The following is a 27,577-nucleotide window of genomic DNA, read 5'->3' as shown; positions in this document are numbered from 1 at the left end:
ATACAAGATATCGAAAAACTGGTTAATGATCCTGAAAGTGGTTCACGAGCTCTTTCAAATGGTATCAATAAAGTTACAAAATAAACAGGATCTATCCCAAAAAAATCTATGTTTCCAGCTTCAATACATTTATTACTTTTATTACTCAGCCAAACCAGGAGTTGGTTTTTTTGGATAAGTTACGAAGTTACGAAGAATCATTATTTCTTGTATAATCAGACTGGTACCAGCTTAAAACGTCTAAAGAGAAATGAAAACAATTAAAGTGGCTTTCAATGAGAATTGAGAATCGACTCCAAGACCTGTAGATCAGTGATTTAGCCACTAGGCTAAGGCATTAAACACGATAGCGGATTTAAGTAATAACATAATGATTAAAGTACTAAACGGATTACAATAACTTCAATGTCACCCTGGAAGTTATTGTCAAAAGTGCCAGTTTATTCATGAGGTTAAGTGCAAGTAAGTCCCAGGTTCCATCTGAAAACTTAGAAACTAACAAACATAACCGCAGTTTTCAGACGTACAGTCCGCTCCATAAACCAGTGAACGAGAGATTAGTGGTACATGTATACTTTTCTTGAAGATTCAGTTAACATAATAAAATTGAGTTAGTATTTTCATTAAAGGAATGTATTATAGGAATTTAGAGCAAAAAAAGAAAATCGAATAAATAACTCATATGTCATATTTAAAGGCCTTTTAAAAATTTAACTCCAAGGCTGAGCCAAAGGCAAGTTCTTATCAATATTTTTTTAACATTATGACGCTGACTGTACTTCAAATATTTCGTGACACCCAAAGTAACCAATAAGTTTCGCAACATGTCTTAGTTACAATTGGAATAAATTATTTAAAAAAAATCTGGCGTAAAAGTCGCCTCTCGATCGTGGTCGTGGTCGTAAAGGTCATGGGTTCGATGCCCACCTTATGAAATTATATTTTTTCAAGTTTAAAAAAAATTGAACAAAGTCGTGTTAAATCAATTTTTGGCCACTTTGGGTGTCGTAAACTATTTGAGGCTGACTGTACACGGCTCGGGTGATATACTAAGCGTGTGTGCGACCACCATTCCAAAGTTTGCGAAGTGCTCGTCCAGTAATTAAAATAGTTCGAGTTATATTTGTCCAACGCCTTTGAACCGACGCCTGTTCGTGTACTTATGTAATCTGTGTAAATAGTTTAATTAATGTTTTGTATGTTTGGACAAACACATAATTAACTACGAGTAGGATATGTGATAATTAATTGTAGGCATTGTTCTTCAACCTTTGAGCTTTGTTCAATAAAATAAATGCATAACAGTGTCGGTAAATAAATAAGTACAGATTTGGTTAGTACTTTTTTAAATGTAATTTCAGAGAGGATTCAGATTTTTTTCTTCACCTGATGGAAATGATTTGAGAAAGATAAATGCTGTTATAATTTACATATTATGAGGTAAGAGTCCACCTCTATGAAGTCTGTTCACAGCTATTTTCTTGAGTAAGTTATCGTAAACGCATTCACTATATCTCTCCATCCTAAACATCACAAATCCCCGGATTCCGGATGTCCGGTTGTCATGAAAGAGGCTAACAACTCAATAAAGGATTTATTCTATGGCAAAAGTGCGTGCGCAAGCTTCCATTAGGGACTGCCAAAGAGTATGAAATACAGATGAGACAAAATCCATTCTTGCATATGATGATAATGTACCTACATTTAGAAGTATCTCTTACGTATTATTAATTGTGAAAAATTTAAAATGTTAAAATAACGGTATCGTTATTGCCAATGAGCTGTTGTCATAGTGACATTGACATGTCAATGTCACGCAAAAAAAAAAACGTTAGAATAGAGAGGCGCGCGCGCTTTTGGTGCTAAATGATAAATTGTATTGTAAATGAGGCACTAACTAAATATGAAAGTTAAGTCTGTGTTTCATTCATGAGAAGAATTGATCTACCGTCCTCCAAGAGTATGAAAAGCTCTTTTTGATCAGCATAAAATAAAATGATAATCTTAAATAGGCACTGGACTTTTCCCACTTACCTACATTAGAATCAATATGGGGCAAATGCGATGGGGCAAATGCGATGTATGATCCTGTTACGCACGAAAATATACGGGAAAAGAATTTACGTTTAAAACCATCGATGTTTTCGGGTGCACAAATATCCGTGTGAAAAGCAAAAAGATAAACGACGATCAGTGCGAGTGCGGGAAGGATATTCGGCTTAGAATGATGGGGTTGATCAAGTTGAACTATTATTTCAAAAATGGTAGAGTGAGTGTGACCATTCTGCGAATGTGAATGGGATTGAGTGCGAATGGGACCGGATGCGAATGGGACGATTTTGCGTCAAACCCGGGCTAATCATGGTGAGGAAACAACTGCATGATTCTAATTTGTATGAAGAATCGGCCGATACTAAATCGGTGTAGTGTGTGCACTTTCATACTGATCAACAGCCCGATTCAACTATCGGCCAACTAAAAGTCGGTGGTCTACGCCTAGGCTTAGCCAAATGACATCTACCTACTGCTGACAAAGGCCTCTTAAAGGATTTAACGACCGGTCCTGCGCATCCAGGTGCTTCACCAGATCGTCAGTCCACCTAGTGGGCACGTAATGTGTTAAGAAAGCCTACCAAAACGTTTCTGAAACGTCAAACATCAGTGAGACTTCAGATCTCTTTCAGATTTGAATGCTCTGTCTGTAATATGTCAATGTCACCTCCCGTGGCGATTCTCAGGCGTTGACTCTTATGCGCTAGTCCTGTAACTCCTCAGGCAAAGCGCCTTCAGGAGTAGTTTTATCATATGCCTAAATAAAAGCTTTTTCGTATTCAATTTCCTCTTCAATTGGGATTATGCGAGTAAGACAGCGCCTGGGTGTATCAAGTGTTGTGGGAGTAACACATAATATAAAAAGGGGAAGCCCCGGACGGATTGCGGCGGCACTAACGAGGTTGGGGCCTAACCACCGTGAATCTTTTATGTAGTGGTGGGAGGACGTCGATGCTTCCACGATGGATTCGATATAATGGATGTAAAAACGAAGTGGAGTACCGTTTGTCTTGAAATATGGGAGATGGGAGTTTTTGGGTTTCACTGGTTGGAGATAGTGAAGGTCAAAGTCACTGAAGGTCTTGCTGGCTGTGTATGATATAGGGCGTTTTCTAACGCAACACTTCTCACGGCTTCCTGTATTTTTTCAAACGATAAGTCACCCATAAAAATATTTACTTGTTTGTCAGTGCTCTGTACACTTGTATCGCGATAGCACAAGTTTTTCTAGGCAGTGTCTGCTGAGTAATCTGTGTTAATCGAAACGCTGGTAGGGCCCAAAAGATAAGGAGGAGATAAGTGCCTCTTAAGTGCTACCTATTTTTTTTTTCAAAATGTTGGTCAAAATTGAACGAACAATTTTTTGTTTTGATTTGAAATTTGATTGATTTGATTTGATTTAATGATAACAATTTATTGATTCATTTTTAGTATTTTGTCGATATCGAGTGGACGATCCCATCACTAGCTCTCATTGCAAGTGGTCGCATAACGACTCGATAACGAACTCGGCTGCATTGTTATCGACGAATGCAAAGCAATCGTATCGATATTCCGTAACACATTCTTTTTCCGATGTTTTCCGGGAAAGAATAATGTCGTGGGAAAATACTCATTTGTTTAGACTCTTTATAAAACAAGTGCTTTTCTATTTCGTTATTATCTGAAGAGAAAACTTTCCTGTTTTCGATAAGTATATCAAATAAAATCAAAACATTTATTCAGTACTTAGGCCCATTCCAGGGCGCTTATACACGTCCCAAATACAGCTTGCCCTACCACTACTTCGGGACAACATAAGCTGGTGCTGAGAAGAAGTGGCGGAAAAAACTCAGGCACCTTTGTCGGCCTATTTATTCTTCTTTCATATCTAAGAGGACTTTAAATTAGGTACATACGCCACTCTTGTGGCGGAGTTTTGGGTTGACACTGTGTAGGTTTGTTGTCGACACGAAAAGAAGAAGAAGATTAGGTACAAAACAACCATTGTAATGTCAGACATAAAGATCAGTCAAACTAACTTCTAATTTACCTCCCAAGTACGGAGAGATACTTAGTTATTTATTTTTGGAAATCCGGCTGGTTCCACCATAAAATGTCTAAAGCCAAATAAAAACAACTATTAAAAGTGACTTTTAATGCGTGTTTGCTATTTTAAGACCTACTTAATAGGTGATTTTACCGCCTTAGGCATGCGTTCCTCATCATACACACGATATCGGCTTTAAGTAAGTACATAATGATTAAAGTACCTACTAAACGGATTACAATAACTTTAATGTCACCCTGGAAGTTATTGTCGAAAAGTGCCAGTTTATTCATGAGGGTAAGTGCAAACTAAGTCCCAGGTTTCATCTGAAAACTTAGAAACTAACAAACATAACCGCAGTTTTCAGACGTACAGTCCGCTCCATAAAAAAGTGAACGAGAGATTAGTGTGCATGTATACATTTCTTGAAAACTCAGTTGACATAATTGAGTTAGTATTTTCATTAAAGGAATGTATTATTTTCCGGAATCAACAATCAATCAATCAATCAATCGGACAATCGATCAACATGGAAAGCATTGGGGGAGGCCTATGTTCAGCAGTGGACGTCCTGTGGCTGAAATGATGATGATGATGATAATGATGATTGTATTATTTAGGAATTTAAAGCAGAAAAAGAAAATCGAATAAATAAATCGTATGCCATATTTAGTCCTTTTAAAAATTTAACTCCAAGGCTGAGTCAAAGGCAAGTTCTTATCAATATTTTTTTAACATTATGACGCTGACTGTACATCAAATATTTCGTGACACCCAAAGTAGCCAATAAGTTTCGCAACATGTCTTAGTTACAATTGGAATAAATTATTCAAAAAAATCTGGCGTAAAAGTCGCCTCTCGATCGTGGTCGTGGTCGTAAAGGTCATGGGTTCGATTCCCACCTTATGAAATTATATTTTTTCAAGTTTAAAAAAAATTGAATAAAGTCGTGTTAAATAACTTTTTGGCCACTTTGGGTGTCGTAAACTATTTGAGGCTGACTGTACACGGCTCGGGTGATATACTAAACGTGTGTGCGACCACCATTCCAAAGTTTGCGAAGTGCTCGTCCAGTAATTAAAATAGTTCGAGTTATATTTGTCCAACGCCTTTGAACCGACGCCTGTTCGTGTACTTATGTAATCTGTGTAAATAGTTTAATTAATGTTTTGTATGTTTGGACAAACACATGATAATTAATTATAGGCATTGTTCTTCAACCTTTGAGCTTTGTTCAATAAAATAAATGCATAACAGTGTCGGTAAATAAATAAGTACAGATTTGGTTAGTACTTTTTTAAATGTAATTTCAGAGAGGATTCAGATTTTTTTCTTCACCTGATGGAAATGATTTGAGACAGATAAATTCTCTTATAATTTACATATTATGAGGTAAGAGTCCACCTCTATGAAGTCTGTTCACAGCTATTTTCTTGAGTAAGTTATCGTAAACGCATTCACTATATCTCTCCATCCTAAACATCACAAATCCCCGGATTCCGGATGTCCGGTTGTCATGAAAGAGGCTAACAACTCAATAAAGGATTTATTCTATGGCAAAAGTGCGTGCGCAAGCTTCCATTAGGGACTGCCAAAGAGTATGAAATACAGATGAGACAAAATCCATTCTTGCATATGATGATAATGTACCTACATTTAGAAGTATCTCTTACGTATTATTAATTGTGAAAAATCTAAAATGTTAAAATAACGGTATCGTTATTGCCAATGAGCTGTTGTCATAGTGACATTGACATGTCAATGTCACGCAAAAAAAAAACGTTAGAATAGAGAGACGCGCGCGCTTTTGGTGCTAAATGATAAATTGTATTGTAAATGAGGCACTAACTAAATATGAAAGTTAAGTCTGTGTTTCATTCATGAGAAGAATTGATCTACCGTCCTCCAAGAGTATGAAAAGCTCTTTTTGATCAGCATAAAATAAAATGATAATCTTAAATAGGCACTAGACTTTTCCCACTTACCTACATTAGAATCAATAATGGATAACGCAAGAAGAATAGTGTGGGTTTGGATTCGCTAACATGCACTAGGGCAAAACCTGTGTCCAATGGTGGCTGGTGGTTTGTTCAATACTCTAAACATCTTAGAAAAACTAACACAGTAACGTAACATTGTTAGCTTCTGCATAAAAACCACAATAACATCCGCATCGCATTGTGGGCATGTTAGGTACTTTACTCCATATTTTACACCCTCTGTCCGTGTTTAATCTATGGCAAATGAAGCGGGACACATGCCCAGGCGCAGCCGATTAATGCCTACCGTCGCGTGTGGATCACGCCCGCGACCTGATTGTTGGCTAATCACGCTGAAATGTACCTTAATAGCTTTGGATAAAGAATATCTGGAAGTGCCAATTTGTTATTTTAATATATGAAAGGTAATAATATGTTGATTTGGGGCTGATTTTTTAATCATCGTATATTTTTTATTGACGAATAAAATTGGCATATTGACAGTTTCTACACAGTAGTTTCTATGTGGGAAAAATGTTGAAATGACAATTTTATTCCTGAGACAAAAATTATCCGACGGCTGAAAAATCAGCCCATGGTGTACCTAATTCATATCATAAAGGGAGCTTTTCTTTATGTAAGTTGATTTTACGTTCAACCCTATTTTGTTTTTAATGTGATTTCAACTGTCCTCTGCTGAAATTGAAATCTAGCACTGAAAACAACTTTCAAACATCAAGGCAAAAGCCCTTAAGGACTTTATTTACTTAAAAACTCAAGAATATAAAGCTCTCGTTTCCAGGACGCAACAAAGTGAAACCTCGAGTAATCAAGGCAAGATGAAAGTCAAAGGAATTCCTCAATCAATAAGCGAGGCTCCAATTGAAGCCACTTACGAAGCCATTCATGCTATGTCCACAATGTTAGTTTGTATCCGAAAGCAAGGAATTCGCTGGCCATTCATGTTATTGCCAATTAAAAGTAACTTTCATTTCATTTCACACATTTCTATTCCATTCTAAGGCTAACAATTGTAACCTAATTTTATTACGTTTCCTTTACTTTTATTTTCCATACAACAAATTAATGTGCTAAGCAATTCATATTGCATTAGATATTGTTTTATAAATATGGAACTCATTTTATAAATAATGGATAATTATTTACCGATGCTTTGGAGTTAATCTTCATTAATCGTGTTTTTAGTGCTTAAATCTAGATTAAGAATGATTCTTGTGACTGCCTCATCAGTATTAACTATTTTTTGCAATAATCATTTCATCTGATCCGCTTCTCGCCGCTTCCGGTCTGATGTCGCAGTCATAAGTACGAAATCGGACTTTGCTAAAATTGTCCGTATCGGAATTCCAGGGTCCCCGTTCCGGGTTTCAAACACTTCTCTCCGTGGAAGTTTGGGGCAAGATTGCTGCCTTGGATAATCAAGCCTGGTGGACCTGGGCTGCCACCGAGAACAGTTTTACGCCTACCGGAAATCGGAAGATCAGTACCGTGGCCTTGATTATTTCTGGGACTTTGTGTCGCTCGGTTGCCAATTATTGACCCACTACCTGAACCTTCGTAAATTAGATTTAATAAACCTTTGTTGTAAATGTTTAGTTTTTTATTGTTTAATTTCCTTTTTGTTACTACCCTTCTACTAGGGCAGGTTACACAATATTAAATGAAGTTATGGAAATTTTTGGAAGAGGTATTTTCCATCAGTGGAAGTTATTTGACTGAAACGAGAACGAAAAATACAAATATATGAACGTCATAATAGAAGACTTTAAAATAGTACCTGGTAAACTTATTTAGTTCATTGATAATTCAATGTTAAAAAATGATGACGGCCGTTTGGTGTAGTGGTTCAGAACGGACTACTATGCCGAGAGGTCCCGGGTTCGATTCCCGGCCGGGCAGAAATTTAAATGATGAATTTTAATTTCTGTGACGGGTCTGGGTGTTGTTACTATGTATAATATGTATGTATTTAAAAAAAAAAGTATATAAGTAGTATATCCGTTAAGCTAGCACCCATAACACAAGCATATAATTGCTTACTTTGGGGCTAGATGGCGCTGTGTGAGATTGTCCAAAGATATTTAATTCACTTCTCTGAAAATACTGAAATCGATTTTGATCGATGATAGTTCTACATTTTTTTCACACATTAGGGTATATTTTTGACACCACAATTATTACCTTCGTAACTACTTTTTTGAGCTGTCAAAATTCCTTCCTATTTTGGTTTTCAATTTCAAAGCAATTAAAATTCTAAACTGTTTTATAACTTTAACAATTAAGATTACTTTGAAAACATAGTTATTGAAAAAAAAGTTTTGCATAGAAAGCTACTTGAATAAGATTTTACTCGTACCTTTTTAATTTATTGATCGTTTCCAGTAATGTTCTGTAATATCGCTGATATTGCACAGTACTCGTAATGCAATGCGACTGTCCCCATTAGCTGATGCAATCGTCACAATGCACAATGGTAGAGTTGCTTCGCTAGCGATGAGCGATACTTTGTTTTGGTCGCGCTTTTAACTGATATTTGCAAGTAAGTAAAAGATAGAATATAAGGGCAAGTATAAGATAGATAACTCTCTAGTTACATTGAAATCTGTAAGCTGTTGATATTCTTGGATGGCTCAAACTTGGAGTGCAGGAGTGGTTTTGTTCCCCAATCGACGAAGCACATGATGTCGTGCCCTGCGTGCCCAAACAACTGCACGCAGGAAGATTTAATGAAGGCTACTGACAACGCCATTCTTGTGGCGGAGTTTGGGGCCGACGCTGTGTAGGTTTGTTGTCGACACGACAAGAAGAAGGTCCTTAGTAAATAAATAGACCTAGGTTCCTGAATTCCCTGAATTCTAAAGCTTCTAATGTACGAGTAAACAGGCATCTTTTGATCAAGTTCGCTTCGCTATAGACCGTTTGCACAGCTGTAAGATTATGACTCAAGCTCATGCAGTAAAAAAATACATAATCGCGGTTTCAGTTGTAGTGACAAAGTTGAAATAGATGATGTCACGTTTCTAACTAACTAGAAAGCATACTTTGATGGGCCTGGGACAGAATCTGGGACTAATTGTATCTCTAGTTGACCCGGCAAACTTCGTACCGCCTATGTTCATCTATCTATCTATAAAAGCGAAAGGTCACTGATTGACTGACTCACTCATCACGAAATCTCAGAAACTACAAGTGCTAGGAGCCTCAAATTTTGTATGGGGGTTCCTTTCAGAATGTAGGTCACTAAGACGGGACGATTTTCTAAAATTCAACCCCTAAGGGGGTTAAACGGGATCAACGTGTAATCTAGTTATAAAATAATGTAGGATTCTAATGGTGAAGTAATTTTTCATCAAATCTGTCCAGTGGTTTTGAAGCTTATTCAATACAAACAAACAATTAAATCTTTTCTCTTTATAATATTAGTGTAGAAGAGCGGCAAACGCTATAATAGTCTGACCAACATGCTGCTTCTTATGTCTTAGGTCATTTTGTCCTTTAATCAGATCTTATGTTACTCTCCAAATGGATAACTCCTAAAGCTCTAAAAGCTACATAAAAGCTCCCAGTTTAATACACATTAGCGCACGTTTGAACTCTAACATCATAAGTCAGACATACACTACAGTGCTAACTAAATACAGATCTGAAAAGCTCAACCTAAGTACATGTTAGGAACGATTCACACAGAGCGGAATGACAATAGAGAAAGATGTTGTGATATGATAAACGTAAACCACACCAAACATGAAAAAAAAAGAACTATGGTAGTATCACAAGTAATAATGTTATTCTTAAAATCTTATTGAAAGTTAATTACATTTTTTTGAAGAAGTTTTTAAGATTCCAATATAGTAGATAATAATAAGATAAATACTTTCTTTCTGTCTACCGAAACGAAACCCTTGACATACCTACTATTCTTTTAATAAACTTTGTGTAATGTTAATTAAGTCAACAGCACTTTCGACTAAGTATACCTACAGTTTTACTGCAAAATCGTACCTATTCGAACTGCATTAGAGTTTTAGTGTTTAGTTTATGTGCCATCACTATACAAAGGGTAACTAACATTACTCGTATGTCGGCATTTCACTAGCTCTTGTCGTCTTGAAGTTGTCTGTCGGTTGGGTTTTTATTGGCGGTCAAGCTGTAGATCCTGGCTACACAGGAGTTGCAGCGGTGGGAACGAGAGGTGGGAATAGTCCCATAGCTCTTGTCTTCTGTGTGAACCGACCCTACCCTGATTCGCGTCACGCTGCACGCTCGCGCACAAAAGCAGAGCGAGCATTGTTCGCGCTCGCTCAGCTCAATGTTGACTTCAGACTAATTGTGCGCTTAGATAGCTTCTTATAACACGCTTGTTCTGAAACACGTTTTTGAGCGAAGAATTGGTGCAGCGAAATGCAATTTGTTTGTGAGAAAAGAGCAATCACGGCTTTGACGTTAGATTTAAAAGGTTTAGAAGGTGTGTGAAATCCAGCGCGTTGATTTCTTGAAAACTAATTGGAACTGGTTTAACAAATAATTGACTGAAGTCTGCATTGACAGTACCTATATTATTTCAAACTTTTATAATGCAGGATTACTACAATCTTCTCGAATTTACCGGAAACAAAATGATTTGGCCTAAAGTCCCTACGTTGGACAGGTTAAGGAGGCTTGATGTTCGCATTAATTTGTCCCTTAGTTGTATCTTACGAAGGGAAGAAGTTCTTACGGAAAGAGTAAGGGGTGCTCACTGCTCACAATCTACCTCTACTCTGCTGTAAAAGCAATCGTTCTGTAAATATCTCCAAGAAGACTAGTCTAGGACTGACCTGTACAGCGTCGTCGAGGCACCGTCCCCAGGCGTCACTTCGGTCCACCAGGGTGTTCCACTTGTCAGCCAGTTTAGCCACTTCCCTCCTGATGGAGCGGGCCAGTTCCCTCGCCTGCTCCTCAGCTGACCGGTAGCCGCGGGAGTCGCCTTCATTCTCGCGGTTTTCTGCGAAGAAAGAGCTGGTTAGATATTGGCTTTATTTAAACGTAATACAATGAGTTACAGTCCAGTAAAATGGCTAGATCGTTGGTTTGCACCCTTCTGGTGCATAAGGCCTATAGTGGAATTACGTCTATCATTTCGTCCGGAACCCTTACAGGATCACTTCGATGTCCGTCCATCCGTCTGTCAAGACCCTTTTTCTCAGGAACGCGTGGAGGTATCAAACTAAAATTTATACCAAACTAGCTGACCCGGCGAACTTTGTTCCGCCTTAATGGCAATAAATAACGGGATAAAAAGTATCCTATGTCCTTCTCCTGGCTCTAAACTACCTCCCTGACAATTTTCAGCTAAATCGGTTCAGCCGATCTTGAGTTATAAGTGGAGTAACTAACACGACTTTCTTTTATAATATAGATATAGATACTCAGATCTACTGTCCCATGGAGCTGTGAAAAAAACAAATTTCTAAGCCAACGCAATCGAAAGATACAGCCGTTTATGCCGCAAAACTTTGTAGCCTAGCATTGATGTGGGTAGGTGCATAATGATGATTAAATTGTAATATCTCTGCATCGATACCCCTTTCTTTTAATTGTATCTATTCTATGTAAACGTTGTGTGCAACATTTATAGGAATTCAATTTGAATGCAAAAAAACTAATGTTATTCTATAAAAATGTTTGAGATTGTATTCTGTTGTTGTACCTATAAATAAATAAATAAATAAATAAACCGCAATTTTACGAGATTTTATTTTTCACGAGACCAAGTGTCACAGATATACTCGTATCAGTAACAATGTTTGTATTCGTTGTATGCTAAAACTGCTCTAAAAGCTTTTATAATGTAGTTAGAAATAGAAAATTTAATTTCACCGTTTTAAAAATAGTTGTGAATAGTTTGTAGCACAAACAACGAACTATTCAGCCACAAACCCAACTAAAACTAGCGCGAACTGTAAGCGGAACCTGCAGGAAGTGTTGCGAAAAAAGCGGGAATTTAATAATTACAACGTTACTTCCTTTCACAGGAATTCCCGGTTTAAGTAGAATAGTTTCAAGAATGCTTAGTATGCTTTTATTCGTAGTTTCAAAGGAATTTTCCGAAATATTTTCGCAACAAACAAATTCCAGGATTGACATAACAAAATTAAGTCTAAATTATTATCGATTTACACGTTCATATCACTAAAAACGCCAACGTGTTAAGCGCTTTTTAAAAGCCTATAAATGCAGAAAATAAATGAGTTTTTTTTAGAAGTTGAGACGACATAATATTATTGTGGAAACTATATTATGAAAATGTGTTGGAATAAAAATAACGCCCTGCTTAAAACGAATTCGAAAGAACCCTGTAAGCAGTTGTAGTTTTGACGGAGTACAGTCAGCGTCAAAATATATTAAAACGAATTCGAAAGAACCCTGTAAGCAGTTGTAGTTTTGACGGAGTACAGTCAGCGTCAAAATATAGTTCGTGACACCCAGAGTAGCCAAAAAGTGAAACACAACCTTATTCCAAGTAACAAAGACTTGTTGCGAACTTTTTTGTTACCCAACAAACTATGTATTTGACGCTGACTGTACAAAGGTGTGCCAATGCCCCATTTCCAGAACTGTTGCAAATCGGAATCATCGCTTCATTCGCTGTAATCCCATTACGATCGACGCGATCAGTCCGAGATTTGCAATTACCGGCCGCTGGATTGCAGCGCTTTGTTCCGCTGCAGCGCTTGATTGTAAACCACGCTTCAGATGCTCCTTGTTTTGGGCGTTTGATGGAAACGGGGCCACTATTTGTTCGTATTGTTAAGGACTGTAATGGTTCCACTGAGTGTAGAATAATAGCGATGTGTAGTGTTTACAAATCTATGGAATACACTTTCAGACCTATAATAATGTCCCTTGGATAAGGTCAAAGCAAGTAAAAGAATAAAGATTTCAGTTTAAAGTTTCAGCATCAAAAAGCAGTTCAAAAAAACTTAAAATGAACTGACTCAATAAAGTTTTTTCTATTTCTTTAAGTAAATTTTATTTTATGCATAAAACGAGCCTTTAGATCACCATTCCTAATGCTTATTGACATTCAAAATCAAAATGATCTTTATTTGTTTAGTTAGACTAATCCCATCAAAAACAATACTTGTCAAAAAAACCAAGTCTCGCAACTCAGTTGTTCTACGGTAAAAAGTTGTGAGATCCATGTAATACCAAGTCCAGGCCAGGAAATCTTTAACGTTTTACATAAATTATTGACTTGGCCATCGCACTAAATAATTTAATTTACACGTGTTTTCATGCGATGGCCAAGTCAATATATTTATGTAAAACGTTAAAGATTTCCTGGCCTGGACTTGGTATTACATGGATCTCACAACTTTTTACCGTAGAACAACTGAGTTGCGAGACTTGGTTTTTTTGACAAGTATTGTTTTTGATGGGATCTCATTTCTTTTTGTATTTTGTAGACAGCAGTTATGTATCTAGAAAACTGGACCGAAATTGAAAAATTTTACTCGACTTGGCGGTTGCACTACCGTGCCCCCAAATATTTTAGTTTTTCCTTGATTCATACACCAAACACTACTTATATTCCAAATTTGAAGCTTCTAGGTCTGCTAGAAGTGCCTTAGAGTTTTGATGATCGGTGAGTCAGTGAGTGAGTCAGTGAGTCAGTCAGTGAGTCAGTGAGTGACAAAATTAAGTAACTTTGACCCGTTATAATTCTTAAACTACTGGTTCAAATTGAATGAAATTTTAAATATACCGTGTCTTTACAATGCCTGCATAGCTAATGAAAATTCAGCCTTCTAGTTTTATCCACAACGAAGTTACAGGCAGTCGAAAATGGCCTGAATTGCTTCGAGAAAAGGATGGTACGGCCGTGCCGCTTTTTTGCTCGACTTGGTGGGGGCACTGCCGTGCCCCCAGATTAAATTAGTACTTACAAATCGTCAAAATTAAATGCTCTTAAGGAGCCTATGCATGTCTCATTCTTTTTTTGCCCTACCAGCGCTTCGAGACAAACATTTGGCAAGTGCTGAGAAGGGTTGCCAAATAATCGTCTGCCTTTTTTAAAAACGTACAGTTCTCCTTCGGTTCCCTTAGCATCAATATACCAGTAGGCCTAAGATGCGCGCCGTGATAACTTTTATCGACGTCAAAATATGTATGGGCAAAATCGATAAAATGGCGTGATAACAGCTTATCGCGGCGCGCATCTTAGGCCAACTGTAGTAATCTGCCTACACGTGTACACTGTACAATCCCATGGCATTTATCAACACTTGAGGTACCCCTAACACCATTCAGAACGTGTAATCGGCTTAGCAGACAGACGGCAGGCGTGTGCTGACTCGCATATCTGCCTGGTTGCTCATATGTAGAATGTAGAGGCAGGTAGCTACGTCATATGCTGGGAATTTGGTACAATAACTCAGAAGGTAGGTTAGGTTAGGTTAGGTTGATCTGCCACAAAGGCGATGAGCAAATTCGTCGTAAATGAAAAATTATATGTTATTTATTAAAATATCCAGATCGTCACAAAAATATGTAAGGTACCACAGCTCAAATATGATAATTGTGTCGTTGGTCAAGCGTTTTTTGACTTTTTTTTTACTTTGATTCAAAAAAGCATCGATAGTCAAGCGAAAAAGTGTGGCGATTTGACAAATGATCTTGTTATTGCTTTATCACTACATAGTATAAAACAAAGTAGCTTTCCGCTGTCTGTCCCTATGTATGCTTAGATCTTTAAAACTACGCAACTGATTTTGAAGAGTGATTTAAGAGGAATGTTTATATGTATACTTAGCACCCATGCGAAGCCGCTAGTATAAATGCGACTAAGTATTACTAACTCTCGGAGAATTTTAAATACTCTTGTGATCTAAATTTTCAATACACAGTCGTTAAAGAGATTCTTCTTATGAAGCTTCAAAAGAAACCTCGACAGATCTCGGTGTTAGACACTGCAAGATTTTGTACCAATCTTAATTAATCCCTCTTTGGAACTTGACTCGCTTGATTAAGAACTAGAAAATGGTTCGCTGAGTGTGCGGTTTTATTTTAACGTTATGTAACGAAATTACGAGTATGTGACATAGGATTTAGGAGTGATTGTAGACATGTTAATGTGACTCTTTATAAGTCTGTGTAGGACGAAAGTTTATTTGGGGTCTTTGTAAGTGTAAATGAAATTCACTGTGAAATATCTTTTAGACAAAATTTTTTTCATTAAAAAACAGAATCATGACCACTCAATTGGCAGATATTACGCAGATATAATAGATAGACAGATAGATTTAAAATACATTAAATCCGACACACATAATTGATGTTGTCTCTACCACATAGGAACTACGATTTGATTACTAAAGCATAAAAATATTTAAAATGGGACATCAAACATCCTAGGTACTTACATTTACTATTATCTACCCTTTTCTTTCTAATTAGTAACTACGTATTATTGTACATCCATGTTGTCTTACACTTCACATTTGATTACATTACCTGCCCCCATAGAATCCCATTGAAACGTATATCATCTTTTTGTGTTCCAGCGCGCAGGGCACCGGGTGCCATAATAAAAAGGTTCGCATTCTCTGCCGGATTGGCGGCGAGATTGGAAACCTATGCCGGTATCACAGTTCTTTGACTGCCATGTGATCAAAGTTACACTCGTATTCCTTTTTAGGGGATTTGATCAGCACACGAAATGGTCAAGTGCGAGTCGGGTCACACACGAAAGGTTCCACTATTTTACAAGATTGAATACCATGACTGCAGGCAGACAGATCTCATAGCCATTATAGTTGATTTTTTAATGAATGATGAATGACAGATTTATACAAGATCGTTTCATCTACGAAGAAGCGCCCCACTATGAGTGATAAATTAAATAAAACACTACAATAATGACGCTCGGATCCCGCACCCCGCGCTTCCCTCGACCAAAAATTGGTGGGGCGCGTCTTCGTGGATGAAACGATCTAACATAGGAATTTCTATGGACACTATAAATAATTATAATGAAATGAAACTAAAAGTTGCTTATTCAGGAATATTCAGGATACTAAGCAAACAAGACACTACATGTAGTTCAATCTTATGAGCGGTGTCGACGTACGTTACAAATCCCGCCCTTCTTTCCCACCAGTAGTGGACGTCCTGTGGCCGAAATGATGGTGATATCTATGGCTTCTACTGCCTAAAACAAAATGTACAAAAACTCACGTTCCGTATCACTAGTATCCGAGAGGGGGGGTTCGTTGGCGATGTATTGTCTTCCACTGAGGAGGTTGCTCTCGACAACTGGCCGCTTGTCTTCCAGCTGTCTCCTGAACGCTCTGTGGTCATCCTGGAACAATGTAACATGATCTTTAGTGTCTACTTCAAAGTATGCAAAAAGTGTTTGGTCACCCTTACATGATAATTTAAGCTGTCATGTTATAATACTAAAATTTCATTTTGTGTCAAATAAAGTTTATCTTATCCTATCTTATCTTAAAATCTATGAAACCATTTACGAGCAGGCTGCAAGTGATCTGTTTGAGCTGGCGCCTTGAATATGCTTTTAGGGCTAAATGTTAACTCCTTTTTGAAAACTAGATGGCACTGCTTACTTAGCTCGCGATATCAAAATATTTTTTAACACCATTTATCATTTACATCCAAAAATATTAATATTTCAAAAAGGTTAGATAAAAGTTAATTGATAAATTTTAATTTTCAAATGTTTCGTTTGTTGTTACAGCGTTACAGCTTACAAGATATTTTTTATTACTCTTCCTTACCCACGGCTATTTCGTGACGACATCAGTTCATTCCAATTGGATTTCCAGTTGAAAAAAGGTTTTTTAACTCAAAGCCAAGGGCCTTCGTTTTGGCTGTACATTTTCCTAATAACAATTACCGAGTCAACAAAGACCGGGGCACTCCCGGAGGAGGCTCGGGAGGGCACAAATTGAATCAAAAGTTGGAGTTCAAAGGTAAAACCTTTAATACCACACTTGAGGCAACGATAATAATGGGAATTTAAGGGCCACCTCCACTAGCTGTTAAAGTAGGTATCTGATAGCGAAATAGGAACTTACGCGTATCTAGGATATCTGTCAGATAAACTACGAGTTTTGGTTTCATTCTCGGGTAGAGATAAAATGAACAAAAACTACCTGAAACTTTTATCAGTCACTGGAAAAACCATTACGGTAAAACTTTTATACGTGAATTGAATATAGAGAAACAAGTTCGTTCATTACGTTTTAAAACGTATTTTTTAAATGCAGTCACACAGTAAATATTCTAAATTAACGTGACATCGGAATACAGGATGATATTTATCTTTGGCCCATCTGGGGATCAAACCCTGGACCGTTACAGAATCCAACAGTCTTACCATTTGGATTAATGAAACTTTTCTTATTTATCCAGAAAAGGAAAACTCTTGGCACATTAGGTATGTACTATGTACGTACGTACTATGTCAATATTAATATAAATAATGTCTATACATTACATTTTATATACCATTGTTAACATTGAAGGGATGAGATGAGTTGCGCATCAAACGCCCTTTGAAGTTCCGTCGAAATTCATTTACTTTTGCATCTTGGTGACTTTAATCTCATTCGAGAGCTATTTATTTCCAAAATGTAACACAGTAGGCTCATGGAAGTAGGGAAAACATGGCTGCTTCTATATCTTGCTGGGAAATGGAGTAATGATTAACTAAGATATTATGTTTGATTGTTATACGAGTAGCAGATTCAAATTTCTGCTAAGACAAAGTAAATTTTCTAAAGATGAACGCATCATTTATTTATTTATTTACTTGGTCCACTAATAATATCATCACTGTAAAGTCTTGTACAATCTCAACAAAAAAATGCAAACTGAATTGATGACATTTTCTAGTCATTAACCTTAACTCTTAAGATAAAACGGCATTTTAGGCATAAGAATGATTTATTGATTGAGAAATTCTACAAAACGGTAGGACATCAGACAGTTACAAAAATATAATAGACCTACCGCACTTAATTTAATTGTTATTTATAAGCCACAACTTCCTCGACGAATGTAAATCCGTGCGATTAGTCCCGTGTATTTGCGAACACACGCTCTGTCATATTAATTAACTTTACGAGAAATGGCTCAAACGCACCGCAAGTATACAGGGTGTCGGGATAACCGTTATAAGAAACCATAGTATGATTGTTGGTACTCGTACATAAAATCGGCCTGATCATCACTTACCATCAGGTGAGATACAGGCCAAGAGCTTCCTCGTTGTGGATAAAAAAAAAGTAACATTAGGTACTGATGGGTACAACTAATACCTACTTAATAATGCCTTGTAAACCTGAGATTACTTGAAAGATTTGGAAGTAGTAAATAAATAGATTTGGAAGTAGTAGTGAGTCATAGCAATTTCTATAAAAGGTACCTAGCCTATGTGCTACCTCACGTATTTTTTTTTTTTTTTTTATGTGATAGGAGGCAAACGAGCAGACGGATCACCTGATGGTAAGCAATTGCCGTCGCCCATGTACACCCGCAACATCATTATAAAGTTTCATCAAAATCAGACCATATTTTGGGTGAAGGAGAAGAACAATTTACATTTAATGTTGAATTGACAACAATACATCCTGTTTTTGTCGCATTCGCGGCCGCCATTTTGCGGTGTGACAATCGAAATGGCGCGAACGTAGTAATATGGCGGCTCATTTCTTGCGCGGTGCGAGTTGCAATTAATGTTTTTTGCAAAGATGTGTTGAATGATATTCGACATATTTTTGGCAACGGAATTCGAACGTTAAAAATGCTACAGGTGAAATTATTTTACGTTGTTCTTTCTTTAATTTTACGAGGTGATTGAGTTACATCCTCAGATCATAGAATTCTATGATCTGAGGTTACATCTGTCGATGGCTCCTTCATGTCGTATTGGTTTTTGTTTTTCACTTTTATGAACATACGCGTATTTTGATTAGTGTTCTAAAATCTAATTACTTTTGAGTCCTCTACAGGAAACTAATTTGTATAAGGTTCTTGTAACCTGAGTCTACGATGAAAAAAATACTCATTAAGTATATCGAGCTTTCGTTTAGTTTTTCAGGCTTTTAATGTTGTTTTTTGTCACCAATGTGATTTATGAAGGAAGAAGAAGAATGGTATTGGATAAAGGCCTTTAAAAAAGTGGAAAATAGGTACTACAAAAAATTGTTCTATCTCCATTTTAGTTCACCATTCACACTAAGCGACACATTTGGAATTAAATTACGCATTTGTGACGTCACCGATACATCGCATCAGCAGTACGCGTTTAATTGGACATTGGACGTGATTTCACCCGTCATGGAGTTTGTTGAATGGACAACACGATGCGAAATACACAATTTACAAGTAATAAAGCTAGTATAGAATTAATAAAATGTATTTTTTTTGTTACAATAAAATGATTAGAACCACTACGCCACCTGAGTTTATAAATAAGATTCTGCGTGAGATGCGACAGATTTTACATAACGATACAAGAAACTTTTATAACGGTTATTTACCATGACTCGTGCAACCGAGTTGAAACCGCGGCAGGGTAAATATCTGTTTACAGATATAAAAGTGTTTTTTGTGTTGCAAGATCCCGTGATAGTGATAATTTTTAGTGAAAATGCAACATACTAAAGCCTGGTCCGTGAGCACGTAGAATTTTGTCCAATGACCCCAAGCTACCCATCCTTATCGCTCGCGCGTAATTATATTGCTGTCGCGACTGTGCGACGGGCGCCCGCAGTGAGTGTGCGAGCGCGACAGCAACATAATTACGCGCGAGCGATAAGAATGGGTAGCTTGGGGTCATTGGACAAAATTCTACGTGCTCACGGACCAGGCTTTAGTTTAAAATATTAATCTTACCTGCTGTTTGAGCAGCGCGGGCAGGTCTCCTCGAGGCGGCGCAAGCGCATTGAGCTCGGTCTCCTTCCTGATGACCCACTCCGTCAGCTCCCGGAGCGACAGCAATAAAGCTGACCAGTGCTCAGCATTGCTCTCTAGCCGGTTTCTGTAAAGAAACGAAGGGTAGGATTAGAATACGTTAAATATCTAAGCAGATATGTACCATCCTAGACTGCATCTCACTTGACACCAGGTGCGATTGCGGCCTGTTATGCATAAAAAACCTATATAAAAAGTGCAGTAAAACGTTTCACTTTGTATGTGCGATGAAGGTCACCAAAATAATAATAAAAGTCGATAATCATTGGAGCTTTGGTATGGTTAGCTACCTACCGACAGAAAACTATTTTTTCATCGTTGTGGAAACAATATTTGCTGTAGATACTTCTTATTGGAATAAATTCATATAATGATAAACTTAAAAACCTACATCAAAAGAAGTTCACCAAAATACCAATAAAACTAAAATAAAGAAACACGGGTCTCAACGCGTCATTTTTACCAATAAAAGTAGGTAGTCTTAAATCTAAAAAAGAAACAGTCGCAACGCGAACCAATATCTTACGAGCTATACGGTTACATAGCTAAATATCGAAATAACTAGTTACCTATTTCAATTTGTAAAATAGGTCATTAAAATATAAATGTACAACTTACAAGTAAGTAGATAACACAGTTTCACATTAAAATTTGCACAAGTGAGACACAGGTGTCTTGATTAACGTTCAAAATCGTCATATTTTTTGTTTAAAAGGCACTAACATTATCGGTAATATTTCTTCTTGAGAATTTTTAGAAAGATACTCCAATATTTCAACGCACTGACATGCTCCATGATCACGACTAAACTAACTAAAGTAAAATGCGGGTGGGCGATTATTGGCAGAAAAAACGGTTTACCCTCTTTTCAGTCTATCACTTTCAACTGCGGTACCGCTAATCACTTGTAACTCGAACTTTTCTCACTCACAATACTTACTATGTCCAATCATGTATAAGTAACGTTTATGTTAGTGAATCATTTTTTCACTGGATTTTTTTGTATTTACTTGAGAATTTAGTTTTGCATGGTGCATGCAACAGCGCCGAAATATCGCAATCTCGTTCAAATATAGGTTGAAATCCTGTTATTTTGAACAATTTAAATCATCTTTTGTCTCCGCAATTTTAAACTACAGCTTCGGGACAATACTCGTAATGAAGGCTAGTGCTGCGCAATAAAACGTCCGAAAAACGATTTTTTTATTATAAACCTAATCCCTAGTTACGTAACAAATAAAATCAAATGACAGGAACCGCATTCAAGGCTAAAGAACCCGTGACTAAGGCTATGGATGGGTCACTTTTTGTCACTGTGACAGTTTTATTTTTATCTTTTACAATTTTTATAGAGAAAAAAGAGACAACGTAGTACTAATTTTTATCTATGGAGAAAATACTGTCACGGTGACAAAAGTCACCCGTGCGCGCGCGCCTTAACAGATATAAAACAAATCCCCGTATGAGCAATTACAAGTTTCATACACTCAAAAACCTATAAAATCGCTCGTAAACCTACTAAATATTCATAATAATAATTTTATTAAGCTGTTACAAAGTTGGCACTCATCTGCCATAAAATCAGGCCCCATAAAAGGAGGTTTCCTCGCGAGCTATCGCGGGAGGGACGGTAACTCAAAAACTTGGCTACGCCACGAAATAAGCGCAATTGTTGAAATTTTGGCCGAGGTTCTGCTCTCTAATATGTTTAAGCCGACTTTGGGTGAGGGTAGGGCGACATTTTCTGTGTCGATAATATTGTAATTGTTTAGATGAACGACGATGATAATTACCTATATAATTTTCTATGTCAAATGTCGATAGTAGAAGTTGTTTCTATGAACAACGATGATAAATTGCCTATGATGAACTTATGCCTATTGAAAGAAGTGAGATATTTTTTCATAATTCATAGAGAAGATGTTCAAAAAAATTAACACGGATCGTATGATGAGATTAACGTGAATTAAAGTTATTTTAGATAGCTATTTGACCATTTTTATGTTGAACAGCTTGTCTTGTAGCTTTCTTTTTCTTATTAGCAAAAGTTATCATTGAAACTTGAATTAACCTCATCTAAAATAAATACGCAAACTCCGTCGATAAAAAATTAAAAGTCTATCGACATCGAGTAGTCCCAACTCTAAAGCCAATTTTATAAATCTCAGGCTTTCCTTTTGAGCCAATTGCAGCAAGTTTTACACTTTCTCGTTTTACTTAATATTGCTTAAATTTACACGAACTTCAAACTACAGAGATTCTTGTCTTATGCCTTAGGGAATACAGTCCTGTATCGCTTGACAATTAAGTGAGAATTGACAAATCCTTTGAGTATTTTAATAGGTCTACTTATTTGAGGGTTTCGATTTACTTTTGGAAATCTTAATTAGGTTTTGGGTTTGTGTAGTAGTAAAGAAACTTAATTTTATGAGTTGGATTAATTAAGCCATTTATGAAATGTTAATAAATATTAAACAAGTACATTTTAATGGGGTTTTGCAAACATACTTATACATGAAATAAAATAGGTACATAAACCTAAAGTTTTTGGGTAATCTGTAATCATCGTTGAGTAGCATTATGTGTTTGTGATAAAAACTATTTCTCCTATTTTATTAATGTAGTATTTACCTGTTAAATGTTTGTACCAATAGCAGGCTAACTGATTAAATTTTTATTTATCCGCGTCTTATACATACAAATTATAAATTAAAAGTAAATTAGATAGATAATCAAATGAAATGACCAAGAGTTCAGTGGTCAAAACTCAATTTAAAAGCCCAAAAACAAGCAACAAAGGCCACCGTGACGTCATCAAAGCTTTGAGTTTCGAGCTTTGGACAAAGCGACCACCTGATCAGCGCGGTCAAGTTAAACACGCCGTGTGAGCTTTGTCCGCAAAGGGAGCTTTAATGGGGATTTGAATGTTTGATGTCAATTTGATGGTGAAGACCTTAATTTCTTTAAATAATAGAAGAAAATTTATGGTTATGTAATTTCATAATAATATGTTGAATTCATAAACGATTAAAATCAATTGTTGTGTTGTTTGTTTCTTTGTAGGACTTATGTTTTAACACTTAACTTTCCCTCACCTTTGAAATAATTACGTAAGTGCGTAATATTAATTTAAAATATAATTATTTATATTTACAACTTTATTAATAGTAGTATACCTACTTTTTAATTGACCGTTGAAGAATTATTAACTACAGTGGAAATCAAGTTTCATTTAACTATAAAACACTTTTATGCTCCAATTGGAAATAAAACCTGTTTTCTGTGTTCTCTGTTTCACCTATAAATAAACTAAAGGATAAACAATTAATTGCGAAACAATACGTCCCCGTTTTATAACCGAACGCACATAAAATGCGCAAACTGTTTCCGCCGCCATCTTGCTTGATGGCGAGTGACGTCACTTCACAATGACGCTACTGTGTGTGGAAAACGTCTAGCTGTGGGAGGACATTAAAAACGCGTAGATTTGCCTTTATTAACCGACTGCNTTTCGGTTATTTATTAAATCGATATTTGCTGGTGCCGTACATTACTTTTAAAAAAGCACTCTCACCTCTGATCCTTAAGAATGTATTATACTTAAATATTATACTACTCTTGAATCACTCTATCTATTAAAAACCGCATCAAAATCCGTTGCGTGGTTTTAAAGATCTAATCATACATAGGGACAGACAGAAAGGAAACTTGGTAAGCAACTTTGTTTTATAATAATAATATAGTGATAATAAAAAGACATCAAAAACCAATATTTACTGAAGATTTCATCTCTGTAAGTAACTACATATTTTAAACGTTTAAAATTACCAATTACGCAGGGTAATAAAATCGAGTGTTAAAAATCAAATAACCACAGACACCTTTACGTTTGTAAATAAAAGCGTTTTCAATAAACAATTTCTAGTGAACTACGTTTATGGTTAACTTTATTGAAAATGCAGATGTAGTTTCCCACGACCGCCATTTTTATGGCCACAACGCGGCCATTTTACTGGCAATTGAAACGGAATCAAATGCACTTTACAACCGAGATACATGTTTTATCAACTGAAAACGTATCTCGGATGGTCTTCAATTGTTTAGTAAGCTCAACTGAACCTTATGTTCAAGAGTTAGAGTCCAGGTGTTTTACAGGTTTATAGCTCTATATCGCTCGGAGTGAGCAGTAAAATCAGGTTTATGTGGTCGACTGTACTTATCACAAGCTCCGGATTTGCTTGCGGTTACGCCTGTTTTGTGGCCTCGGTAGTTTATGGGCTGTTCTGATGGTTGAGTGGATTAAACTGAGGAAAAAATAGTTTAGGTTATGGTAAAGTTACTACAGGTAGCTTTACAGGTAAGATAATTTACTTAAAAGTATGATTCTAGAGTGGTCTAGTTTAACAGTTTCATATGTTATGTGGCTAGCTAATAGTATGTTTCGAGTAGGATTAATAATGTAGAGTATGTAGAGATTAGAATGGAACGTCAAGATTGTGAATACCTCCTAATATTAGACTATGGGTGATTCAATTGATAGATAGATAGATAGATATTTATTTGCATCACCATAATGTAACATAGGATAGATAAGGCTTAAAGCTAAATAGATCATTATAGACCCTGTCGGGCACTGCAATTAGAAGATGATTATTGATGGATTGACGTCGTGTAGGTACATAAGTTATAGTTAATATGAAATGTGCTGATAAGGTAGTACAGTCAGCTTCAAATAGATCGTGACATCCAAAGTAGCCAATAAGTTCGCAACACGTCTTTGTCACAATTTGTGGTGTGGCGTGTAAATAGCCACACCAGGAATAAAATTGCGGAGAAGAAAGATGATGCGGGGGTCGGCTGGTGACTCCAAACAACTCAAAAATACAGCTGCATAAAATGGAAACCACCAACCTGCGGATCAGGAGACGGAGACCAGGCTTCGAGGGTCGATCCGTCGATATTTCTTGCGGTTTTATTATTTCAATATATTCAGAAAATATTCAGCGGACTTTTCACATTTGATTGACGTTCCAAGACAACATAGAGTTTTCTTCTTAATTTTCTATAGAGGTTTTTCGCGTGATACTTGACACTGGCCACTTGGCTCCTGCGAAGGTGCTGGCCCCGAATCCGATAAACAAATTGGTGGGAAACGAGCTCATGCAGCTAGATAATTTTGAGAGTTGGAGCCACCGAAGAAAAGGAAGATAAGAAATTTGGACATAAGCCCAACCAATTTGAATTAGGTTGTGTCAACTTTTTGCCCACTTTGGGTGTCACGAACTATTTGACGCTGACTGTACTATAACAACAATCAAAAAACTCATTTATTTTTGCAAATAGGCTTTAAAAAACACTTTTACACGTCCCAGTATTAACCCTACCACTGTTAAATAGCAAAATAACCTACCAATCATAAGCTTGAATCTTTCGAATCGACCAAAAATTGCATCTAAGAACATTTAATTCACTTCCAAGTCGTAGCCAAAAGAAGCACAATTTCAAAAGAATCCCTTAATTCCCGCAAGCAGTAAAGGATCTTAATGCAAAACATGTATATTGTAGCCGTACTTAACCGCGGAGTTCGGGCATGCAATAATGGCGAAAATTGTTTCGCAAGGGGGATAGTTGGGGGACCGAGCTATGCGGGATTAGCAGGCCTGCGGGTAGCCGGGGACAGTGTTGTCTGATGAGTAACTCAATTATTATGTCTAAAATATTAGTAGTTATTTTTTGACCGCGGGTTTGCCCGCGTAAATCGGTTAGTCATCATCGAAAAACTTAATTGTGCGCGTCCTTCTTCAGAAGCCGGGATGAAAACTATCCTGTTTTTACCTGGGTCAAACTATTTTGTACGTGCCAAATTTCATGTAAATCGATTCAGTAGTTTCAGCACATTGTTATTCTTTGGTTTTAGCATTAAAAGTTCACGACAGACAAATATAATTTCGCATTTTTCTAATATAAATGGTAACCCACAATAAAAGAGGTCCTAGCTTGCAGCTACAGTTGGAGTCAACCTAAAAAGGTTAAAAATGTGTTACTAATCACCGAGATAGAACTTCATAAAGATGCCACAGTGTTTAGCTTTACCTACATCCCGTCGTTTGTACTTCTCCTATTTTGTGCCGTAACTTAAATAACCGGCCTGGATATCCAACGATCCCAGCTGTCGCCCTAAATTAATTCAGGACAATAAACAACCAATGCCAATTTCAACTCAATGGCTAAGTGATATTTATTACTCTATTTATTTTCGAATAAACACCGCGAGTGCATTTTATTATGCTCATTGCAGACACTGTTTTACTATGTAATTAAATATCCTACTCATAAAACGCTTTAATTATTTGGGACCCATACAATTTAAATTAATTGTGTACTTTTGTATTTAATTTTTACTGTTATCATTCTTTATAAGCACCTTTTTTTATGTGAGAGGCGGCAAACGAGCCTAAGTATTTTATATTTGCCAAATTAACTAAGAAGAATATTGGAAACGTTTTGTAATATCCAATGGCGTATACCCACTTAATTTACCTACTATCATCACCTACACAATTTGGATCATGATTGGATAGACGTGTACACGTTAACAGTCGACTAAGCAATCTAAAATCAAGTCAATTAACGCAAGACAATGCCGGATGCTCTATCAGACTATCAATGTCGGGACGAGAACCTGTGACTGACACACTGACAAGTTATTGGGTTAACTGAACACCGATATAGCTCGCTTCAGTCTGACAGACAAAATGCGCAATCGAATTACTCCTACTGAAACGAATTAGCAATGTCGACACAAAGAGAAATTGCTGGCGAATTCGCATCAGGCGTAACCGTTCTTTTAATATCGCTAAAACAATTCCATAACCTAAATAGGAAAAGATCAAACGCTTTTCTACTCCATAAAAGGAATTCGCACAAAGAATATCCCCCGAATTTCTATAGAAGATAAAGTAGTTCTCGATTGAGTGGCGACTACAATTTCCCTACTTTAATTTATTAAAATTCATCCTACATTTTGGCGGAGTGACGCGAAATTCCCTAATAATTTCCCTTCAAATTGGCCGCACCCTAATTTTCACCTGCTTAATTGCGGGCCTGGGGCGATTTGTCCTAACGAATCCTGTCGGGTGCGGATAAAGTCCTGTAGGATACATATTTTATACTTTACAAGTGTCAGGTTCTCAAATTAGATGATTATGACCGAATTCTCGTTATTTGCGGTGTATTTTAAATAACGTGAGTTGAAAATTTCTATTCATTTTCGAATTTAGATGACTTCTGTTGCTTGAAACTGATAACACTTGAAAATTGACATTTCTACCAAACTCAATCGGTTACCTACATTTAATTTAATGAAACTGGTAAGATCGTTTTGACTCCTTCCAAAAGTTGTGCTCTAACTGGGTCCACATTGTATAAAACTGCTTTAATTCTAACCCCCTTACTAATAAAATCTTACACACTCGTTAAACGGTAGTTTAAAGTGACATTTCCACACTAAACGTCA

The 27,577-nt window shown here is 36.7% G+C and overlaps 1 protein-coding gene across 1 annotated transcript in view; it reads right to left on the bottom strand.

Moving 5' to 3' along the window:
- The window catches only part of LOC114352643 (dystrophin-like), a gene marked incomplete at its 5' end in the record, with an annotated part of 132,012 nt that overhangs the window by 84,024 nt on the left and 20,411 nt on the right, over positions 1-27,577 (bottom strand). The window contains 3 exons of the mRNA XM_028304317.1: positions 10,899-11,065; positions 16,300-16,423; positions 19,984-20,128. Coding sequence (XP_028160118.1) covers positions 10,899-11,065; positions 16,300-16,423; positions 19,984-20,128 — 436 coding nt within the window. The remainder of the gene's footprint in view (positions 1-10,898; positions 11,066-16,299; positions 16,424-19,983; positions 20,129-27,577) is intronic.

Source organism: Ostrinia furnacalis, unplaced genomic scaffold, assembly GCF_004193835.3.
Source record: "Ostrinia furnacalis isolate ACB-3 unplaced genomic scaffold, ASM419383v2 OfSCF1411, whole genome shotgun sequence".
NCBI classification, from domain to species: domain Eukaryota; kingdom Metazoa; phylum Arthropoda; class Insecta; order Lepidoptera; family Crambidae; genus Ostrinia; species Ostrinia furnacalis.
This window is presented reverse-complemented; position numbering and strand designations above follow the sequence as displayed.